This window comes from Lucilia cuprina, chromosome 3 (genome assembly GCF_022045245.1).
Source record: "Lucilia cuprina isolate Lc7/37 chromosome 3, ASM2204524v1, whole genome shotgun sequence".
Classification (NCBI taxonomy): domain Eukaryota; kingdom Metazoa; phylum Arthropoda; class Insecta; order Diptera; family Calliphoridae; genus Lucilia; species Lucilia cuprina.
Window position 1 is genome coordinate 47,413,158 of NC_060951.1, and position 17,824 is coordinate 47,430,981.

A 17,824-nucleotide genomic window follows, 5' to 3' on the forward strand; every position below is an offset into this window, starting at 1 on the left:
AAAAATAATTTATTTTTTTTGTATAATATTATTGATCATAATATGATTTTTAATAAGTTGCAGAGGAATATTATTTTAGCTTTTTATCAAAGTTTATTAAAATTGTGGTAAATTTCATTTTATACAGAAAAATATTTAAAAAATAGTTTGGCATTTGGGTGTGTCCTTTTCAGATTTTTTTTTAAATTTATGTGAACCTTTTAATACAATAAAAGTCGTTTTACGGACTAGAAATACACTAACAAAAATTTTAATTATTTTAATGTTCGAATTAACAAGGCGTATGATTAATATTTAATAACTGGTTTTTAAAAATATTACTCATACGTATTAACATTTCTAGAAAACTATGCTTCGAATTAAACTAAAACTACTGCGATTTATATTAGTATAAATGGTACTAACAATTTTCATAATGATCGGCCCGCAGTAAACCCAATAACAATTGCCCATGAGAAAATCATCATAAAATTCAGTATAAATAACTATAATGTAAACGTAAATACATACCCTTGATCTGCTATGCTCGACTATACATTCTTATTTGTTTTACTATTACAATTCTTAAGGCCTTTTAAATATTTAGAACTTTTATTAAATATTTTGAACTTCGCATCTCTTCCCTTTTAAGGGCTTATATATCCATATGCGTTATTAATAGAATTATGTAAATGCTACATATTTATGTTTTTATTAGTTGGAATACAATTTTAATTTCTTATTATAAACTTGTAATATAAATGACAAACAAATTACCACCAGATGGTCTAGACTTCGGTTAAACAGAAAGCATAAGGTAACAAAAAAAAAAACTAATCTGTCATTGTAAAGTGACTTCCCAAAATGCTAATGGTATCTTATTTATATCATTGTCGGCATAATTTCCCACATAATTATTCTAAGAATGGTCACCCCGCTGACATGTTTCATGTCAAAAACATTAGTCCAAGTATTTGTACAAATGACAACAAATATTTAACATTACAACACATTTTTACAAGCGAGTATTAGTGTGTGTCATAAAGGCAAACTCACACTTACAAATAATTTAAGCAAAAGCATAAATAAATATTTAAATTGTAAAATTTAGATAAAAAGTTAATTTCTAAAATTTTATACAGAAAATTTTCAATAATTGTATTAAACTAGCAACAAAATTATAAATTATCATTATAATTATCATAATTTTTTATTTTTGTATGAATTTTCTATGCTTTTAGTATGAAGTCATTATAGTTTTTTCTATTTCCATGATTTATTTATAAATTTTTGTTATTTAGATGTAAATTTTTACATTTGTTTAACTATTTTTATGGTCTAAAGGGAAATTGTTTTCAGTTTTCCTTCATAAATGCTATTAGAGCAACTGAGTAGATGAAAGTGTTGTATGTTATTACAAAATTTTAAATCATGTATATATTAAAAAAAACGCAAATTCATTGAAATTAATTTGACATTGATCGTTATAAATTTTAAATAAATTCACTGCTATTACTATAATGCATATAGTGTCATTTCATTTATGTATTTATCTACAAATACAAACTTATTATGTTTAGTAATGCTGAACAGTGAGCTAAATTGTGGAAAATTATAACAGAAAAATATTAATTTGACAATGCATCGATGAAACTATTGCAAAATTAATTTTAAACATTTTCATTTTCCTATCACACTGTTCGACATTTAGCTGCCTGGTCTTTTTATTTTGGAAAACGATTTTACACTATTTTGCAAATGCGTATAATAACCAAAATGGAAAATAAAATCAATTATGTATGTTGATGTGATTTCAATCAAAATCAACATAGAATTAGTCGTAATAGTGAAACCAGTAAAAATTAATTAAATAAGTATGTCCTTTTGCATTTCAATATATGTGCCACCACAAACACATACACACACAAAAATATTCTAGTTTTCAAAAAATTTATTGAATTTGTCCCTAAAACCAATGGGTATTAAAATTTATGTTATTTTCTTTATGCGTATAAACAAACTGAAGTGATTTCAACTCAAAAAAAAAAAAAAAATAATAATTTCAACATGGGAAAATATTTGCAAAAAATAATTTAAAATATGAATGCACAAACAAGAGTGATTTTACTGTAATTGAACTTGATGAATATTTTAGATTTTTTCTTTACAGCAATTGGGGAATTATGTCACAGATGTAAAATGCATTAAATTTTTATAGCCTAAATTAATTTAGTTTATTTTAAAGAAGAATAATTACTATCAATTAATTGATTTGAAAATTTTATAAAGAGAACATTATTTAAAAATTAATTTATTTTCTATAAAAGGAATAAATGTCCTATAAAACGAAAAATTTATTAAACATTTTTAATAAAAAGGAAATTTTATCGAAAATTTTCTATAAAAAGAAAAATTTAATAAAAATGGTTAAAAGATCAATTTTGTCTTAAATTTTCTATTAAAACAAATTTTTTATATATGTTTTTAAAATTTTTATTTTTTAATATTTATTTACCTTTACATATTGATAAAAAGGTAATATATTGAAAATTTATAAAAAATATTTCATAAAAAGAGAATTTATTGAAAATGTTCTAATTCTAAATAATTAACATCGAACATCTTTTTAAAACAGAATTTCATTTATTTTTAGAATTTTTATTTAAAGTTTCTTATAAATTTTCTTTAAAAAGAAAAGTTATCGAAAATGTCAAAAAAGGTAATTTATCGAGAAATTAAAGAGAAAAGTCATTGAAAATGTTATATAAAAAAGTCCTATAAAAACAATATTTTTTCGAAAATTGTTTTATATAAAGATAAAATGATTATCAATTAAAGATAGAATTGTTCTATAATTTCGACAAATAGAGATTTTTTTTTAATAATTTTTGTAAATTTTCTTTTATTGAAAATTTTCTATAAATAAAAAAATTTAGGAAATTTATTTTCTTTATCAAAAAATTTTTGTAATTATTTCTATAAAAAGTTTTCTATGAATATTAGAAAATGTTCTTTAAAAAATTATAAAAAACAATTTATACAAAATATGTCGGAGATATTCTATAAAAAATACAAAAATTGTTCATAAAATGTCTCTTACATTTACAATAGTTTTATTTTAAATTTTAAAATTTGTTCAGGTTATATTTTACAATAATTTAAATGTATTTAAACTTAATACTCATTAGCAACTGATTACATAATTTGTATTAATTAAATAAACCAACCATAACACTAGCATCGATTACTAATTGTAAATCTTTTGATATTCTCAACCCATCGTTTAAAAGTTTTTCTTTTCATTACAAATTAAAATCTAATAAACATATTTTAAAGTGGTGTTTAAATCCATATTAATAATGGCAGACAGACATTTCCCATTTTCCCCTACAAACACACATACACATTCCCATTACAATTCATTATTAACACCTCAATTTTAAACAAAAAATAAAAAAAAAATAAAAAAAAAATAAATTGTCTATTTAAATAAAGTTTATCACCTTTTAAACAATATTATCACCAAAGCCATAATCATGCCCAACATCACCAATGCCACCACCTTTACTGCCGCTGTTGTTGCCTTTATCTCCATAACATCACCATCATTAGCGTCATCATTACCCTAGAGAGAGGTTGCTAGGCCTCTATTTCGTTTTTTGTCACAGAACAAAACAAGATGTTGTTTCCTTTATTCTTGTATAGAGACTCTATTTTTTTGCTGTACCTTTAAATTAAAATAAAAAAATGGTAAAACTTTGCTGCTGTGGCTTTTTATGAGTTTTAATGTCTTTTTGTGCCAGAGTAACTGTCATCGTGCGTCCCTCTGTACACAAGGCAAATGTGCATAAATGTGTGTAGGAAAGGACAAAAAAATTAAAGTCTTATTTAATAGCATCTATTTACAACAAAATGACAAGGTCGTTGCTTTAAATAATTACCCTCATTGTCGTAAATGTAAAAAAGAATCTACATAAAATTTAACTTTTTACCAACTTAACGTTGAACGATTCTATACCTACTGTTTCATTTTTTTTCCTTTTAGCTGTTTTTAATTTCTTTCTGTTTTCTCTAGGAAAAAGTAGAAAAAATAAACTTTTTCTCAAGTTAAAGGACAAAAATATGTCTCAAAATCTTTTTTTACCACTGCAGCCGTTCGGTAAATTTGTATGTATATCTTTTGACTATTATTAGATTGTCTTTATTTTAGTATTTTTCTTAATTTTTCTTTGTGTAAAATAAATACAAATAAACATTACAATAACAATAATCGCCAACACAATGGCAAAATAAACCTACAATTTATATAAACTGAATAAAAAAGTTAAAGTTAAAGGTTTTTTTTGAGGCCAGCAGTAGAGAATTGTAAGGGTTCCTTATTCGGATAAAACGAATTAAAAATAGTAATCTGTAGTTTTGGTTTTTCAAACATAAATTTTGTTTTTATAAATTTCACATTGATGTCAAATTTCAAATGGATGTTACAGTTGGGAAACCCTAATAGTTTCCCAAAATAATTATAGTCCGCCCATTTTGTGTACGAATGTTTACATGGACTTTAGAGTTCTTTATATATAGTTTTATGAATCTAGTTCTAAAATAAACAAATTTTGAGTTAAATACATATAAGAGATGCCACACCCCCTATTGTTAGTCCGCCCATTTTTTATAAATACTCATATTGACACTAAAGTGATTCCTAGAAAATTTAAGAACTCGGTTTAAAAAGTTACACGTTTACAACAGCTATTCCTATACATTTATGTGGATATCAACCGTTTTTTGTTGTACTTCCGAAAGTAGTTATTTTAACCATCTTTTGGAGAAATGATTATGATTACTTTTTACTCATATTCCACCATCTGGTTGACTCAAATTTGCATATTTCGGGTCAATCGTCACACTGATGTCCCATAGTATTCTAGAGAGTAGACACTTGAAATTTTTAACCTTTATTTACATTAATATCTTACCACCTGTTGGCTCCAATTCGCGTGTTTTGGACCATTCGTCCGTGTCCGCCAATTAAATAGCTAGTAATGTGAATGACTTCCAAGAACCCATTTGGAGATTACCATCCTTTGACTATTTTTGACCGTCTTTTGACTGTCTCTTTGTAGGGTGTAGAATGACGATTGACTTCATCGTCAATCCATGTTAAAATGGTTGGTGGCTAGGGGCCACCACAAGTGGTAGTTCGGGATTGTCCTGTCGAACTGCTGTGTAAAGTCCAACAAATACACATGCATATTTACATACACATGCAGATTTTTTTTAGAAAATTTATGACAATTTTTCTTTTTATAGAATATTTTCAAAAAATTTTATTTTCATATAATAATTTCGATAAATTTTCTTTGTATAGAACATTTTGGATTGACTTCCTTTTTAAGATAATTTTCAATAATTTTTTTGTAACATTTACGATAAGTTTTCATTGTAAAGAATAATTTCTGAATTTTTTTATAACATACTCAAAAAATTTCCTTTTAATGGAAATTTATTGAAAATTGAAATGTAGTTTCTTTCAAAAAATAAAAAAGCTTGATAATGCCAGTGATATGGTAGCAATTTTTCATTACCTACCAATCTCAAAATTATTAATATTTACTTTTTTATTGTAGCGTACCTAACTGCCAACAAGTTAGTAAAAAGTCATTAATGTTTGGCAAAATGTTGTCATTACTTTTACAACTTTTTTTGTGTAATTACAAGTGTTTTATTGAATTCAATAACATTTTATTAAAAAGTTCAAATAAACACGGACATATTATTTTTTACAAGAAAAGTTTACTTGAAATACAAATATAATTATCGATTAGGATGCTTTTCGTTTGCTCAGTTTAGGTGATAAAAACTATTTATGGTTATACGATTAAAAATCGTTCTATAAATATTGATTAAAAGTTGGAATTATTATTCCATATATAAAGTAATTGACTTAAAGTTTAATTTCATTGATAACTATTATTAAATTATATATATTTTTTCAAATTTTTAAACCTTAGTAAAGGTGAATCAAATTATTACGTTGTTATAATTAACATAAATCGATTTTCCACAAAATTTACTTAAGTATTTCCTAGGGTGCATTTATTTTTGTAAAGTAACCTCAACAGCATAACAATAGAAAAAAATTACCTAATGGATACTTTCTAAGATTTTCCACCTAAAACTTATCGAAAGCAAAAATAAAAAACCTAAGAAAAGTTTTAAGTAAAAAAAATACATTCCCTTAAAGGTTTTTGCTTTTTTTGCAGTCGGAAAACTAACCAAACTACTGGAAACATCAATCCACAAAAACAAGCTTGCCACATAGATTACATTAAGGTTTAAATTAAATTTGTTGCAAAAAAGGTAAATAAAACTCAATACAACACAACACAGCAAAATAAAAAAAAATGAGAGAACTTCTTGCAACAAACTTCTAATGAAACAAAATTAAAATGAAAAGTTTTCTGCATATGTGTATGTGTGTGTGATGGAGTTTACACCTACACTTGTACTAACATCTAGTTATACTTGCAGTTTAAGGCAGTTGTACCGATTACAAATGGAAAACTTACCCTGCTATAGATTACTTCTGGATTACATAGCAATATTCTAAAGAACAACATAGATATATGCTTAAAGTGAATACATTCTAGATTACTTAGAGACACTTATGTCATAATTGATTTCCTTTTTACTTTACTTTTGTATTTTAAGTTTAAAGAGACAGAGGCATTAGGAAAAATACTATTTAAAAATGGACTCCCTGTAAGACTGCTGGTACATATTCCAATGGTTAACAAAATTTGTACACATCTTCACATACGTAGTTACTTCTTGTAGATACTCGTAGGTTTATGATGAAAACACTTAACTTGGTAATAGATATAAAACTAAAGCTGGAAATGTGAAAATACATTTTGAACGAAAATGTGTATCCTACAACAATTACAAAAAACACACTTTAAAGCACACATACTGACACAATCAGGACTTTAAAGGTAAATACGAATAGAAAAGTAAAACAGATTTAGAGCCATATAACTTTAAACTGATGAAATTTTGACACAATCTGTCTATCGTGTAGTGGTGTGTGTGAGCATTTGTTAGCTGGTAATCACATACTCATACAAACTCTTTTAAAAAAATATCAAAATGTACTAAACCGAAATGTTGTCATCACAAGTTTTTAAAGTGATATTTTTCTCTTAAACACATGAACACAGATGCATACATCCACAGTTATTTGTTTGGTTGTTAATGTAAACCTACAGTAGAAAGGAAATGTGTAGGTTTTTGTATATACATATATATGTTTGTTGTAATTAACTAAATTTTTTTAATAGAGTTTTGACTGTCTGAATCTGAATCTATAGACGATTTAGTATTTTCGAAGCAATTCACTACATAAAACTCAGAAATTAAACTATTTCAGGAATATTCTTTTGAGACAAAACCTATTAACAGATTAAAAAGTGATTTAATACTCTAATAGGAATAGGCTCGGAAAAATCGATATTGAACGTTAGTACTTGAGTAGATTTCTAACCAGTTATTGCAGAATTGGTTTATTTTCAGCAGAAACTATATTCTTAATTAAATTTTATGCCCCTTTTTACGCTCACTTTTTATGAAATTCTTAATACTTTCTACAAATTTAGTGTTTTTCTAAATTAATTGCTTAAACTAGTTACTTCTCCAACTCAAAGTAGTGCCTGTGGTGGCTGACTAAATGAAAAGTTGACAATTACGCTTTTTCTTATTAAAAAGTTTATATATATTAATCATTCTTTTAGTTCCGTTTATTAACAGTTTTTAACCTTCACTGTGTACTTACTTACACACGTCCGTCCTTCTGCCTCTGTATGTTTGACTGTTTAGTACCATACTTACATATACGACGACATGTTTACAATTCGTTTGGTATGACAAACTTTTTACCTTTAATATTACATGCCAGATTTTTGTTTTGGTTTTTTTTGGTTCCCTCCGCTCCCATCCATTCTCTATCTATCATAACTTTTTTTAAACTTTACATTTTATGCCATACCTACTGCTTACTGGTTCTCCTCATCCACACTCATTCTTTCAATATCAGCCAACAAACAATAATCGTGTTAACAATGTTGTTGCTACTTTTACAAGCTAAAAATAGCTGTAGCAGGAGCATAAAAAAGTGTCAAAAACATGAGTGTCTATGTTTTCATTTTAATATTTGCAGTAGAAAAGTATGTATGTTTTTGATTGTGTGTATGTATGTATAAGGATGCTTACATATACTATTACACGCACTTAAATACATACATAAACCAGAAGTTTTAAAAGGTGACAATGTGGTCGCTTTAGTTAATAGTTTTTCCAAATTTCATAATTATTTAGTTTACTTCAATTGAGATATAAAGTCAATTATAATACATATTTCCAATTGAAATAACTTGTCTTATATATTGAAATCTCCAATACGTTCCAGCCGTCTTGTACTGCAGGGTTATAGAATCATATGCACAGTAAACAGTGTTGTTGTAATACACTAGTGTAGTAGTGTTAATATTGTTGGTTTTGATTGTGTCACCTATATGCATATACGCACTTGAACACTCAAACGTATGTTTTGTATGTATATGTAGCATATACATTTATATTTAAATGTAGTCCTAGTTTTTGAGGTTAGGTACCTTTTTAGTGTTTAATACCCACTCGAATGTACTTGTAGTACTTTTGTAAATTTTCTCAAAGAAGTACTTAGATTTGGTACTATGGAATTCTAATAAATATTTAAGTCACGGGAACAATTTCAACATAGTCCAGCCCACAATTGATCTGGTTCCCAATAGTAGGTGTAGGGTATTGTCATATCATGCATCGTATCTTCATAATTGATTTTTTTATTGCTTATTGAAATATCTTAATATAACTTTTGAAAAATATTTTTCGAATGCTAAAAATGATATTGAAAATCAGAAAAATTACACTTTCATGTTTAGGTTACAATATTTCTTGAGAAAGGAAGTATAAAATTTATAAATATTGGTGTCTTTGAGCTGTTGAAATATCTCAAATTGGTTCAAAAACCTTAGAACACGATATCACGATATCTATACAAAAAGGAGGGAAAAATTCTGCCAGATTCGTAGAAACTTTCTATTTTAGTCTCTGGGTGTCGATTTTTTGTTCTAGTTATTTAAGAAATTTTAGTAAAAGTTTTCTTTGAAATGTACCAATTTTTCATGTTTATTATACCAGTTTTATATTAATATTACCCAACACTAAAATGTTATTGTTTAAATCAATGTTAACACTTGAAAACTAATAAAAATGGAAGTGTGAGGAAGGATGGGATAGACTGTAGGTTGTACGCCTGTAGGTGTATCTAATTTAATAATTACCAAATTGTTTAATACTTTTTTTCACATTCTGTCGCCAAGTTTATTTTTATTTATTTTTCAATTTTAAGGACATAGTTTAGGGTTTAAAAACGTGTTTGTTAATTTTTAATTTACCCAAAAATTTTCCATAAAATTATTTAAATTGATACAAAATGTTTTTAAAACTACATGTTTGCCGAATACTATATATGAACATTTTATAAAACGATGTGCTAATTACATATTGTGTGTGAAAGAAAGTTTTAAAGCACGTATTTGTAATATTTGAAATTAAGAGTTTATTTTCAATATTGATTAAATTCTAAAATTATGTAATAAGTGTTAAAGTTTTTAAATTATAAAATTTATTTAAAAATGTTTTTTGTTAAAAATTAACTATAGGTAAAATCATTTTAAGATAGAGTGTATGTTAAGAAGAAAATTTTAATAGCTAGCAGCTAAATTAATATAGTTGTTTAAGATATTTTCGGAACCATATAGCGAATATAGTCTCGAAAGATCTATTTATGCGATTTTATATTTCATCTTTAATACTTATATATTAGCAATTGTATAAAAAATTTCCAAATTTAACACTTGTTTGTTTGTTTTTGTCTTAATTTGAAAAATATCTTATTATCTCCTCTAGGGATTTGTTTAAAAAAGCATGGTCATTTCATGCCTATAGACTTTTTACTACCTTAACATTCATTATAAAAATTGTGTGATTTTATGACACTATTCAATGAACTTAAACAGTAGTAAAATATGTTTTTTTTTTCGTAGTAGACGTTTCCTGGAAAAAAGTTTAAGAATAATTTTAATCATTGTTTGAACTAATTTAATATAGTCATTGTTAAGTTGGCAAACTTTTCGGTTTATCTCTATTCTTTCCCCCTTAGAGCTGAGGATACAATATTTCTTAAGATTTTTGTTCAAAGAACAAAAAAGGAATTGTGTTTGAATTGCTTCTTGTGTTGTCTCTAAAACCATTACTTATATAGTTAAACCGGCACGTGATGAATTGAAGAAAGGCAGATGTTTGAAATATTCTATTCATTTTCGAAAGTTATTTGTCATCATAAATTGAGTAAAAGCAAATATACATTTTTTAAGTAAAAACCTTCTTAAAGTCTTTCTATAAAAGAGCTTTTCTAAACAAACACATTTTTAATAATGAAACATAGAGAGTTTTACTACAATATCTTGTTTCTGTAAAAATCTTATAAAGCTTTTAACAGATATCGAGTTTTGAAGGAATAACCCTCTAAAAGCTTATCAAGCTTTTTTGTATAAGAGCTTTTAAAAATACATAACATATAACGTATCGTATCCAAATTGTAGTATAACATTTTTCTGTTAAAACCATTTTTATAAACATTTTTTAAAGCTTTTCTTTTTTTTCTACAAAAGCGTTATAAATTTTTTTACTGAAAACTAAAGCTTTTCTGTTTTTTTATAAAATGTTCGATTGATTTTTTTATAGAACATTTTTTATTAAACTCGTATTTAATAAAGAAGCGTATAAAGCTTTACTCTCTAATATCTTATAAATTGTTTTTGTAAAAATCGTATAAAGCTTTAAAAGTAAAAACACTCTAAAAGTCTATGAAGCTTATATTAAGCTTTAGTATTAAATCTTAAAACTGTTTTCTGTAAAGCTTTTTTAAAAAAAATTAAAAAGATTTTTTCCTACAAAAGAGTTATAATATTTTTTAAAAAAGCAAACGTTTTTCTATTTTAAAGAAACGTTCGATAGATTTTCTTTTTATAGAAAATTTCTGAAAAATTTTTTTATAGAAATTTCTTTTTAAATTCTTCTTATAGATATTTTATAAAATATTATTTTTATAGAAATTAGATTAAATTTCTACTTTTAAATTTTTTAATATAGAAAATTTATATTAAATTTTCTTTCTATGGAAAACCTGTATTTAATTATCTTTTTATAAAAAAAATTAATAAATTTTCTTTTTCTATGAAATTTTTATTAAATTTCTTTTATGAAAACATTAAAATTATTTTTTTTTTATAAAAAATTTATTTTTCTTAAAAATGTTCATCTACTTGCATCATTTACATAATTTTTAACAATTTTTTTATAATATTTTATCGAAAAATTTCTTTTAATAAAGAAATTCATTAAATTGTATTAAATATTTGTAAAGCTTTTAAGCACTAATACTCCTTTTAAATTCTATTCATTTCCAACTCTGTTTTAAAATATTTTCAAATTAAAAGTACACTGACACTTTATATTCTTTTATTTGTGGTTTTTCATTGTGTGTTCTTTATCTAAAGTCTATGTGTTCAAAACAAAAATCGCTCAATTGTCTCGAAGGCATGAATTAAGTCTTAAAATAAAATAATAAAGAAAAAAGAAACACACATTTTTTATGTAAATATTTGTTTGCGGCTTCATCTTCTTATTATAATCATTGGGGTTAATAAACAGTTGAAAGAAAATTATTATTTTCAGCAGCGGTGTTGAGAGAAGGTAGGTCCCAGCTGTTACACCAAAGGTGTAATAACGAAAGCAGAAAAAATAACAATACTCCTTTGTGTTTTATATAAAAAAGTAAAATTTATTGATAACTTATTTACTAACAAAGTTGACACGAAATTTTTGTTTTAACTTTTACACTTTAAGTTTCATTTTTTTACTTGCTTAAAAACTAGTTTACATCTTTTTCACAAGAAATTAAAAATTGACACAAAACTAAAAAAAATGTTTAAACAAAAATTAAAATTAAAACTTTAAGGTAAACAAAAAAATAAAACAGTAGAAAGATAGTATTGCAAATAATAAAACAAAAAAAATAGTTTAACAAAAAAAATATAATCCTGGCACAATTTTTTTTGTGTTGCAGCAAATAAATATATGCCTCATTGGATATAAATCTTCTACTTGTTTACATTTACAAGAAAAGTATGTACGAGTGTGTATGATTAGTTTTCATCAACACTTTCACCATCGGCTTCTTGTACGGGTCCTGAGAAGATATAACTATCACGTCCTTGAATGCCAGTACCAGCAGCATCACCCAACCAAGGATAAACATTGGGACATTCGCGACATGTCTCCATGTAACGGGTATCGGTAATATTTTGTTCGGGAATTTTGAAGGACAAAGCACAGGTATTCCAAATGTTGCAGGGTTTAGGGGCAACAGCTACACTCTTATCACACTTCCAGGATTCAATAGTATTAACTTCACGCAATTCCTTGGGATCGGTCATGTATTGCAACATTTGGGTGATGGTCAAGACATAGACGTCGGGACTGTAAATAATTAGAGGAAAATAAAAAATACAAAATTAGTTAAATTGCAATTAAAATTAAATTATTTGCTAAATTAGGTTTTATTTTAAATGTTTAGAACAAAACTTATTTAGTTATTCTTCTTTTCCATGGCTTGTTTGATTTTTTCCACTCTAACTCTTTGCCAAGTTTTACTTCCTTATTTTTTGCATTACTTTGTTCTGTGTTACCTCTGAAAAGATTTGTTTTACATTTTATTTTCTCTACTACAGCTGTCAATAATGTTTGCCCCGGTACAATGGCGATGGCAAAAGGACTTGTCTTTTGTTTTTTCTTCTAATTTGTACGAGTATGTCCAAAAGTTTTTCTTTACCATTTTTTTCTATGTATATGTTTTTCTGCACTAATTAAAAATTCCAACGAAAAATTGAACTTTGTTTTCTATTCTTCAGATAGAAACTACTTAAACGCTAATACTTCGTCCAACTTCCACTTCTTTGTATGTCTTCTATTTTTCATTATTCTTATTTCTTTAGATTCTATGACAATTGATGACTGCGTCTTAGTTATTCAAATTCTTATTTGTTGTCTTAGAAAAAGAAAAAAAAAAAAGGAAGTAGTGTGTGCAATAGAAAAGAGCCGAAGAAATTACAATCAATATAGAAAAAGTATAAAAAAGCTTCAAGGATGTTAAAAGAAAAATTTAAGTAAAATAATATAAACTTATTCAAGCATTCGATTATTTTTTGGTTTTTTCCTTGAAAGCTTTGTATATGGTAGTGGTTATCGTGAAGTACAGTGCTATTGGTTTGGCTTTTAATGTGATTGACATAGAAGAATATACCTTAAAAATTACTTTATATTACTTTGTAATTTGGATGTTTCCAATTATGTTAGAAAGTTTATTGAATCAGTTTATTTTGAAGAAAATTTGCTCCCTTGGGAGCAGTGTGCTGTGGAAGCTGTATTTTAGAAAAAAAATATAATATATCAAGATTCTATTGTAGGAAATCTTTATTTCTTTAACAATAAGCTTAAAACTTTAGCTTACAAAGGTTTTTATGTAAAACTTTAAATATTTTTTGTATAAAACCATAATACACTGTAGTGTAAAAGCTTGATAATAAGCTTAAAACTTTAACTTATAAAGCTTTTTAATTGAATGCTTTGAATTTTTTTCTATATAAAGCTTTTTAGTATAAAAACTTAATACTATTTGGTGCAAAAGCTGTATAAAGATATCCCATTTCTATAAAATAACTTTTGTACAGCTTGTCTATGAAAAGTTTATGTGTAAATTGTAAAATAACATGTCTTTAACAATTTTCTAAAACATTTTAATTTAATATTCATAAAGATTTTCTACAATAACCGTTTATACATTTACGAGAAAAAGCTTACAAAGATTTTTTAAGAGGACCTTTTCCATAAAAAGCTTACAAAAGTAAACATTAGCATAAGCTTTTCAGAAAAATTTTATAAAAGCTTTTTTACAAAAAGCTTATAAAAATCTAAAAATCCACAATAAATTTAATGCCTAAAACAAAAGGTGTCGTAAAATTGGGTTCTCTTTGATTGTTTATATTAAAAAGAGTTTTTCTACAAAAACTTACATTTTCTTCAAAAATTTTTAAAATAGTTTTAAGAAAATTTGTTAAAAGCTTATCTACAAAAAGCTTTTAAAAACACACACACATATTTGAAATGATTTTAACTAAAATAAATTTAATGCCTAAAACAAAAAGTGTCCTTAAATTGTGTTCTTTTTTGTAGTTTTTTTATTGTTTACTAAGTAAATGTTACAACCCGAAGTAAACAAATTAAATACTTGTCAGTTTTTATATCAGAAAAATAGAAAAATAAAAAGTTAAATTTGTAACTTCCACAATCTGCACAAAAAGAAAAAGGGAAAACAAACGTCAAAAATAAAATAGAACTTTTGGAATTTTTCACTCTACTAAAGTTACAATAAAAATGTAAAATACAATACGTTATTTTGTTGCATGATTATAAAATTAGTTTCATTAACATTACATACTTTTACAACTAGTAGTACTTGTTTAAACAAAGATTTAATTTGTTTAATTTTTATACTTTCAATTAATTTTTATTTTTGTGCCTTTTTTTCAATTAAGTCTAAAAAATATCATGTTAAAAAGTTAACATTAAAATATTTCAGGTTTAATTTATTTACTTGCTGTCTCATCATTTCATTGTCACCCCATATCCAAAGTTTTTCTTTGTTTTGCGTCCTCCCAATTTTAACAGCAAATTGTAAAGTTTTCAACTATTGTTACTGATATTTTCATTTCATTAAGAATTACACTGTCTAGAGTAGTGTTTGGCAGGAGAAAATATAAAACAGTGTCCGAGAGTATGTTTTTTTTCTAACTAATTTTAATTTTCTATATAGTCAAGCTATCATTTTAAAGGAAAAAATATTAAAGGTAAAATTATTTGAAACATTTGCAAAAGGGGAAGTATTGCTACTTTAAAGGCATTAGAAGGAAACTTTTTAAACCTTTGAAAAATTTATATATATACATTGTAAGCTTCAAGAAGTACTTAATTTATTATACCATATTTCCGAAAACTTTTTAGAGCTTTTTGTAACTATCCTCTGAACAAAAGTTTTTTTTTTTTAAACACTCAAAGCTTTAATACAAAAACCATACAGAAGCTTTTGTACCAAAATGTTAACAAAAGTTTTTTTTTACAATAAGCTTTAAGAATAATTTTTAAAGCTTTCTTCAAAAAAAAAACTTCTATGGCTTTTTTATTTTTATTATTTAAAAAGATAATAAAAAAAGCCATAGAAGTTTTTTAAAGAAAGCTTTAAAAATTATTCTTAAAGCTTATTGTAAAAAAAACTTTCGTTAACATTTGGTACTTAATTTACATATTCAATTATTACAAAGTCTTTCTTGTATATGGAATACATCACCCTTTAGTAATTAAACAAATGAATAAAAAAATATAGTTAATTTTCTTCCATGTCCATAATACAATTGTTTTAAATCTCATATACAAAACATTTTTCAGTTTTACATTTAATTATTTTTTTGTTATTTATAAAAAATGAGATTATTTTTTCAACACTTTTTTCTCACTCCTATACCGCTCAATTCTCATTTCATTTAAACTTTTTTGTTACGAACAAACCATTCATTACCTCAACCAATTTTGTTGGTAAGATGATGACGATGGTGATGATGATGACGATGATAAAGTAAAAGCAGGAGAAAATGAGAATTCATATAGGAAAAAAGGGCGATATTATCTGAGCATAACTTTATTACGGAAGTTTGCTTGGCAAACACCATTTTAACATGGCGGCTTTTGGTCGCTATATCCGTTGTAAGCTCTATGTACAATTTTTGTATCACTCCCCCTACTCGTTCTTTCAATTTCTTATATAGACATCCTTACAATATTTAACTACATGATTTTTTATTTAATTTTTTTTCTTCTTTACTTGCAGGTGGTGGTTTTATTTCATTTAGCTTTTTTCTGCGAATTGGTAAGTTTTCAGTTTTTTTTATATTTTTATTTAAAAAAATTAAACTTTTCTCATTAAAACGTGCGAGTTGGAGTTTACATAGGATGTAGTATATTTTCATCTTGTTTTTTCCATTTTTGTTTTTTTTTCAAGTAAAATTAAACTGGTCAGTTATTTACACAATTTAGCTAGGGTTTTGTTTACCAAACAAGAGTTTGTAAAATTGTTTATACTTTTTTTAATCAAAATCGAGCATTATGTTGAATTATTTTTGTCATAAAAAATACTTACAGTTCTAAAGCCCAATCCAAGAATTTGTGTAAACCATTTTCCAAGGGCTTAGTTTGGAACCAATTTGTATGGAATGGCATCATGTAGGGAGCCTTATTTTGTTCATAGTAACGTGAGAAATCTTCTTGTAACCATTCGAATACTTCATTTTCATCCAAGTTGTGCAAGACGCACTGATCCAAGTAGGGACAGTGACCACCTTCGAAACCTTCTACGTAGTGAGTGTTAAGGGGTACTTCCCAAACACCGGGGAAAGTTTTTGAGGGGCATGTACCACTCTTACATTCGTGAGAGATTTTGTAGTCCAAAGTATAGGGCCAGACGGGTACTGGTACTGGGGGCACAGTGATGGAACTGTCATAAATGTAACCGAAATCTTCCAAAACCTGCAATACAAGAATAAGTTGAAATTTTAGTACATTTCTAAAAAATACATATAAAAGTATATTTTTTTAACTTTTAAAGTTTTAAAAAATAAAAAACTTTAAAAAGCTATATAAAGCTTTAGTGAAATTTTTAAATATGGTTTATGATATCTAAACGAAAAAGCTTCAATAAAATATAAAAAAGCTTTACATGTTTAAAGTTTTCAAAGTTTTAAAATATTACTTTTTAAGCTTTTAAAGTTTTAAAGAAAATTTAAAGCTTTAAAAAGCTATATAAAGCTTTAGTGATTGATTTAAATGCGGTTTTTGATATCTAAACGAAAAGGCTCCATTGAAATATAAAAGATCTTTACATGTTTAAAGCTTTCGAAGTTTTAAAGAAGCTTTTTAAAATCTTAAAAGAAAAAATCCAATATTTTTTTTAAAAATTAATTTTTTCGATACTGATCTTTTTAATAATTAAAAAAACAAATTTTTTTGGGAATAATTTTTAACTTTTACAACTTAATTGAAGTAATTTTCGAAAGTGTTCATATAGAAACCCTTAAATATTTCAATTTTCAACTTAATTATAATTATTGAACTTTTGACTTTAACTGCATATTTTGTATTTGCTGTTAACAAATACACTTGTGCTTATGTTTAAACAACGTTCAAAGTTTGTTGTTGATTTTAATTTCTTTGTTTATTAACTTAAATGCATACAGACACAAATACTCAGATACTCCTACATGTTGGTATTGACTCGACATGTATGGCTCCGTAGCCTGCAATTGGCGACAATAATGATGATGTTAATCAGGTGAAAATATAACGTAATGTTCATATACAATATTATATGAAACAGGACAGCGTGATAAAAAAGAAACCCCCTCCAACAGTGGAATCTTGAAAGCACAAGACATAATAGAAAAAGAAAAGTTTCTATTTATTGGTTAACAGGAAATTAAAGTGTGTTCACTTATATGATATATTAGGAATACATATTCATCTAAAAATGTGTTCTATTTTTTCCTGCATTATTGTTTCCCATTTGTTGTTATTTACAAGG

General features: G+C 25.6%; 1 protein-coding gene and 1 long non-coding RNA gene across 2 annotated transcripts in view; one reads left to right on the forward strand and one right to left on the reverse strand.

Annotated features, from left to right (window-relative positions):
• LOC124418810 overlaps positions 1–17,824 on the forward strand; it is an 84,546-nt gene that overhangs the window by 8,356 nt on the left and 58,366 nt on the right. Inside the window, exon 2 of the long non-coding RNA XR_006940232.1 lies at positions 16,079–16,117. This is a non-coding gene — a long non-coding RNA (uncharacterized LOC124418810). The remainder of the gene's footprint in view (positions 1–16,078; positions 16,118–17,824) is intronic.
• Positions 11,894–17,824, reverse strand: part of LOC111686774 (chitin deacetylase 1) — a 63,112-nt gene continuing 57,181 nt past the window's right edge. The window contains exons 7-8 of the mRNA XM_023449160.2: positions 16,388–16,773; positions 11,894–12,618 (exon numbers count right to left, since the gene is read on the reverse strand). Of these exons, the coding sequence (XP_023304928.2) occupies positions 12,285–12,618; positions 16,388–16,773 (720 nt within the window). The 3' untranslated portion in view covers positions 11,894–12,284. The remainder of the gene's footprint in view (positions 12,619–16,387; positions 16,774–17,824) is intronic.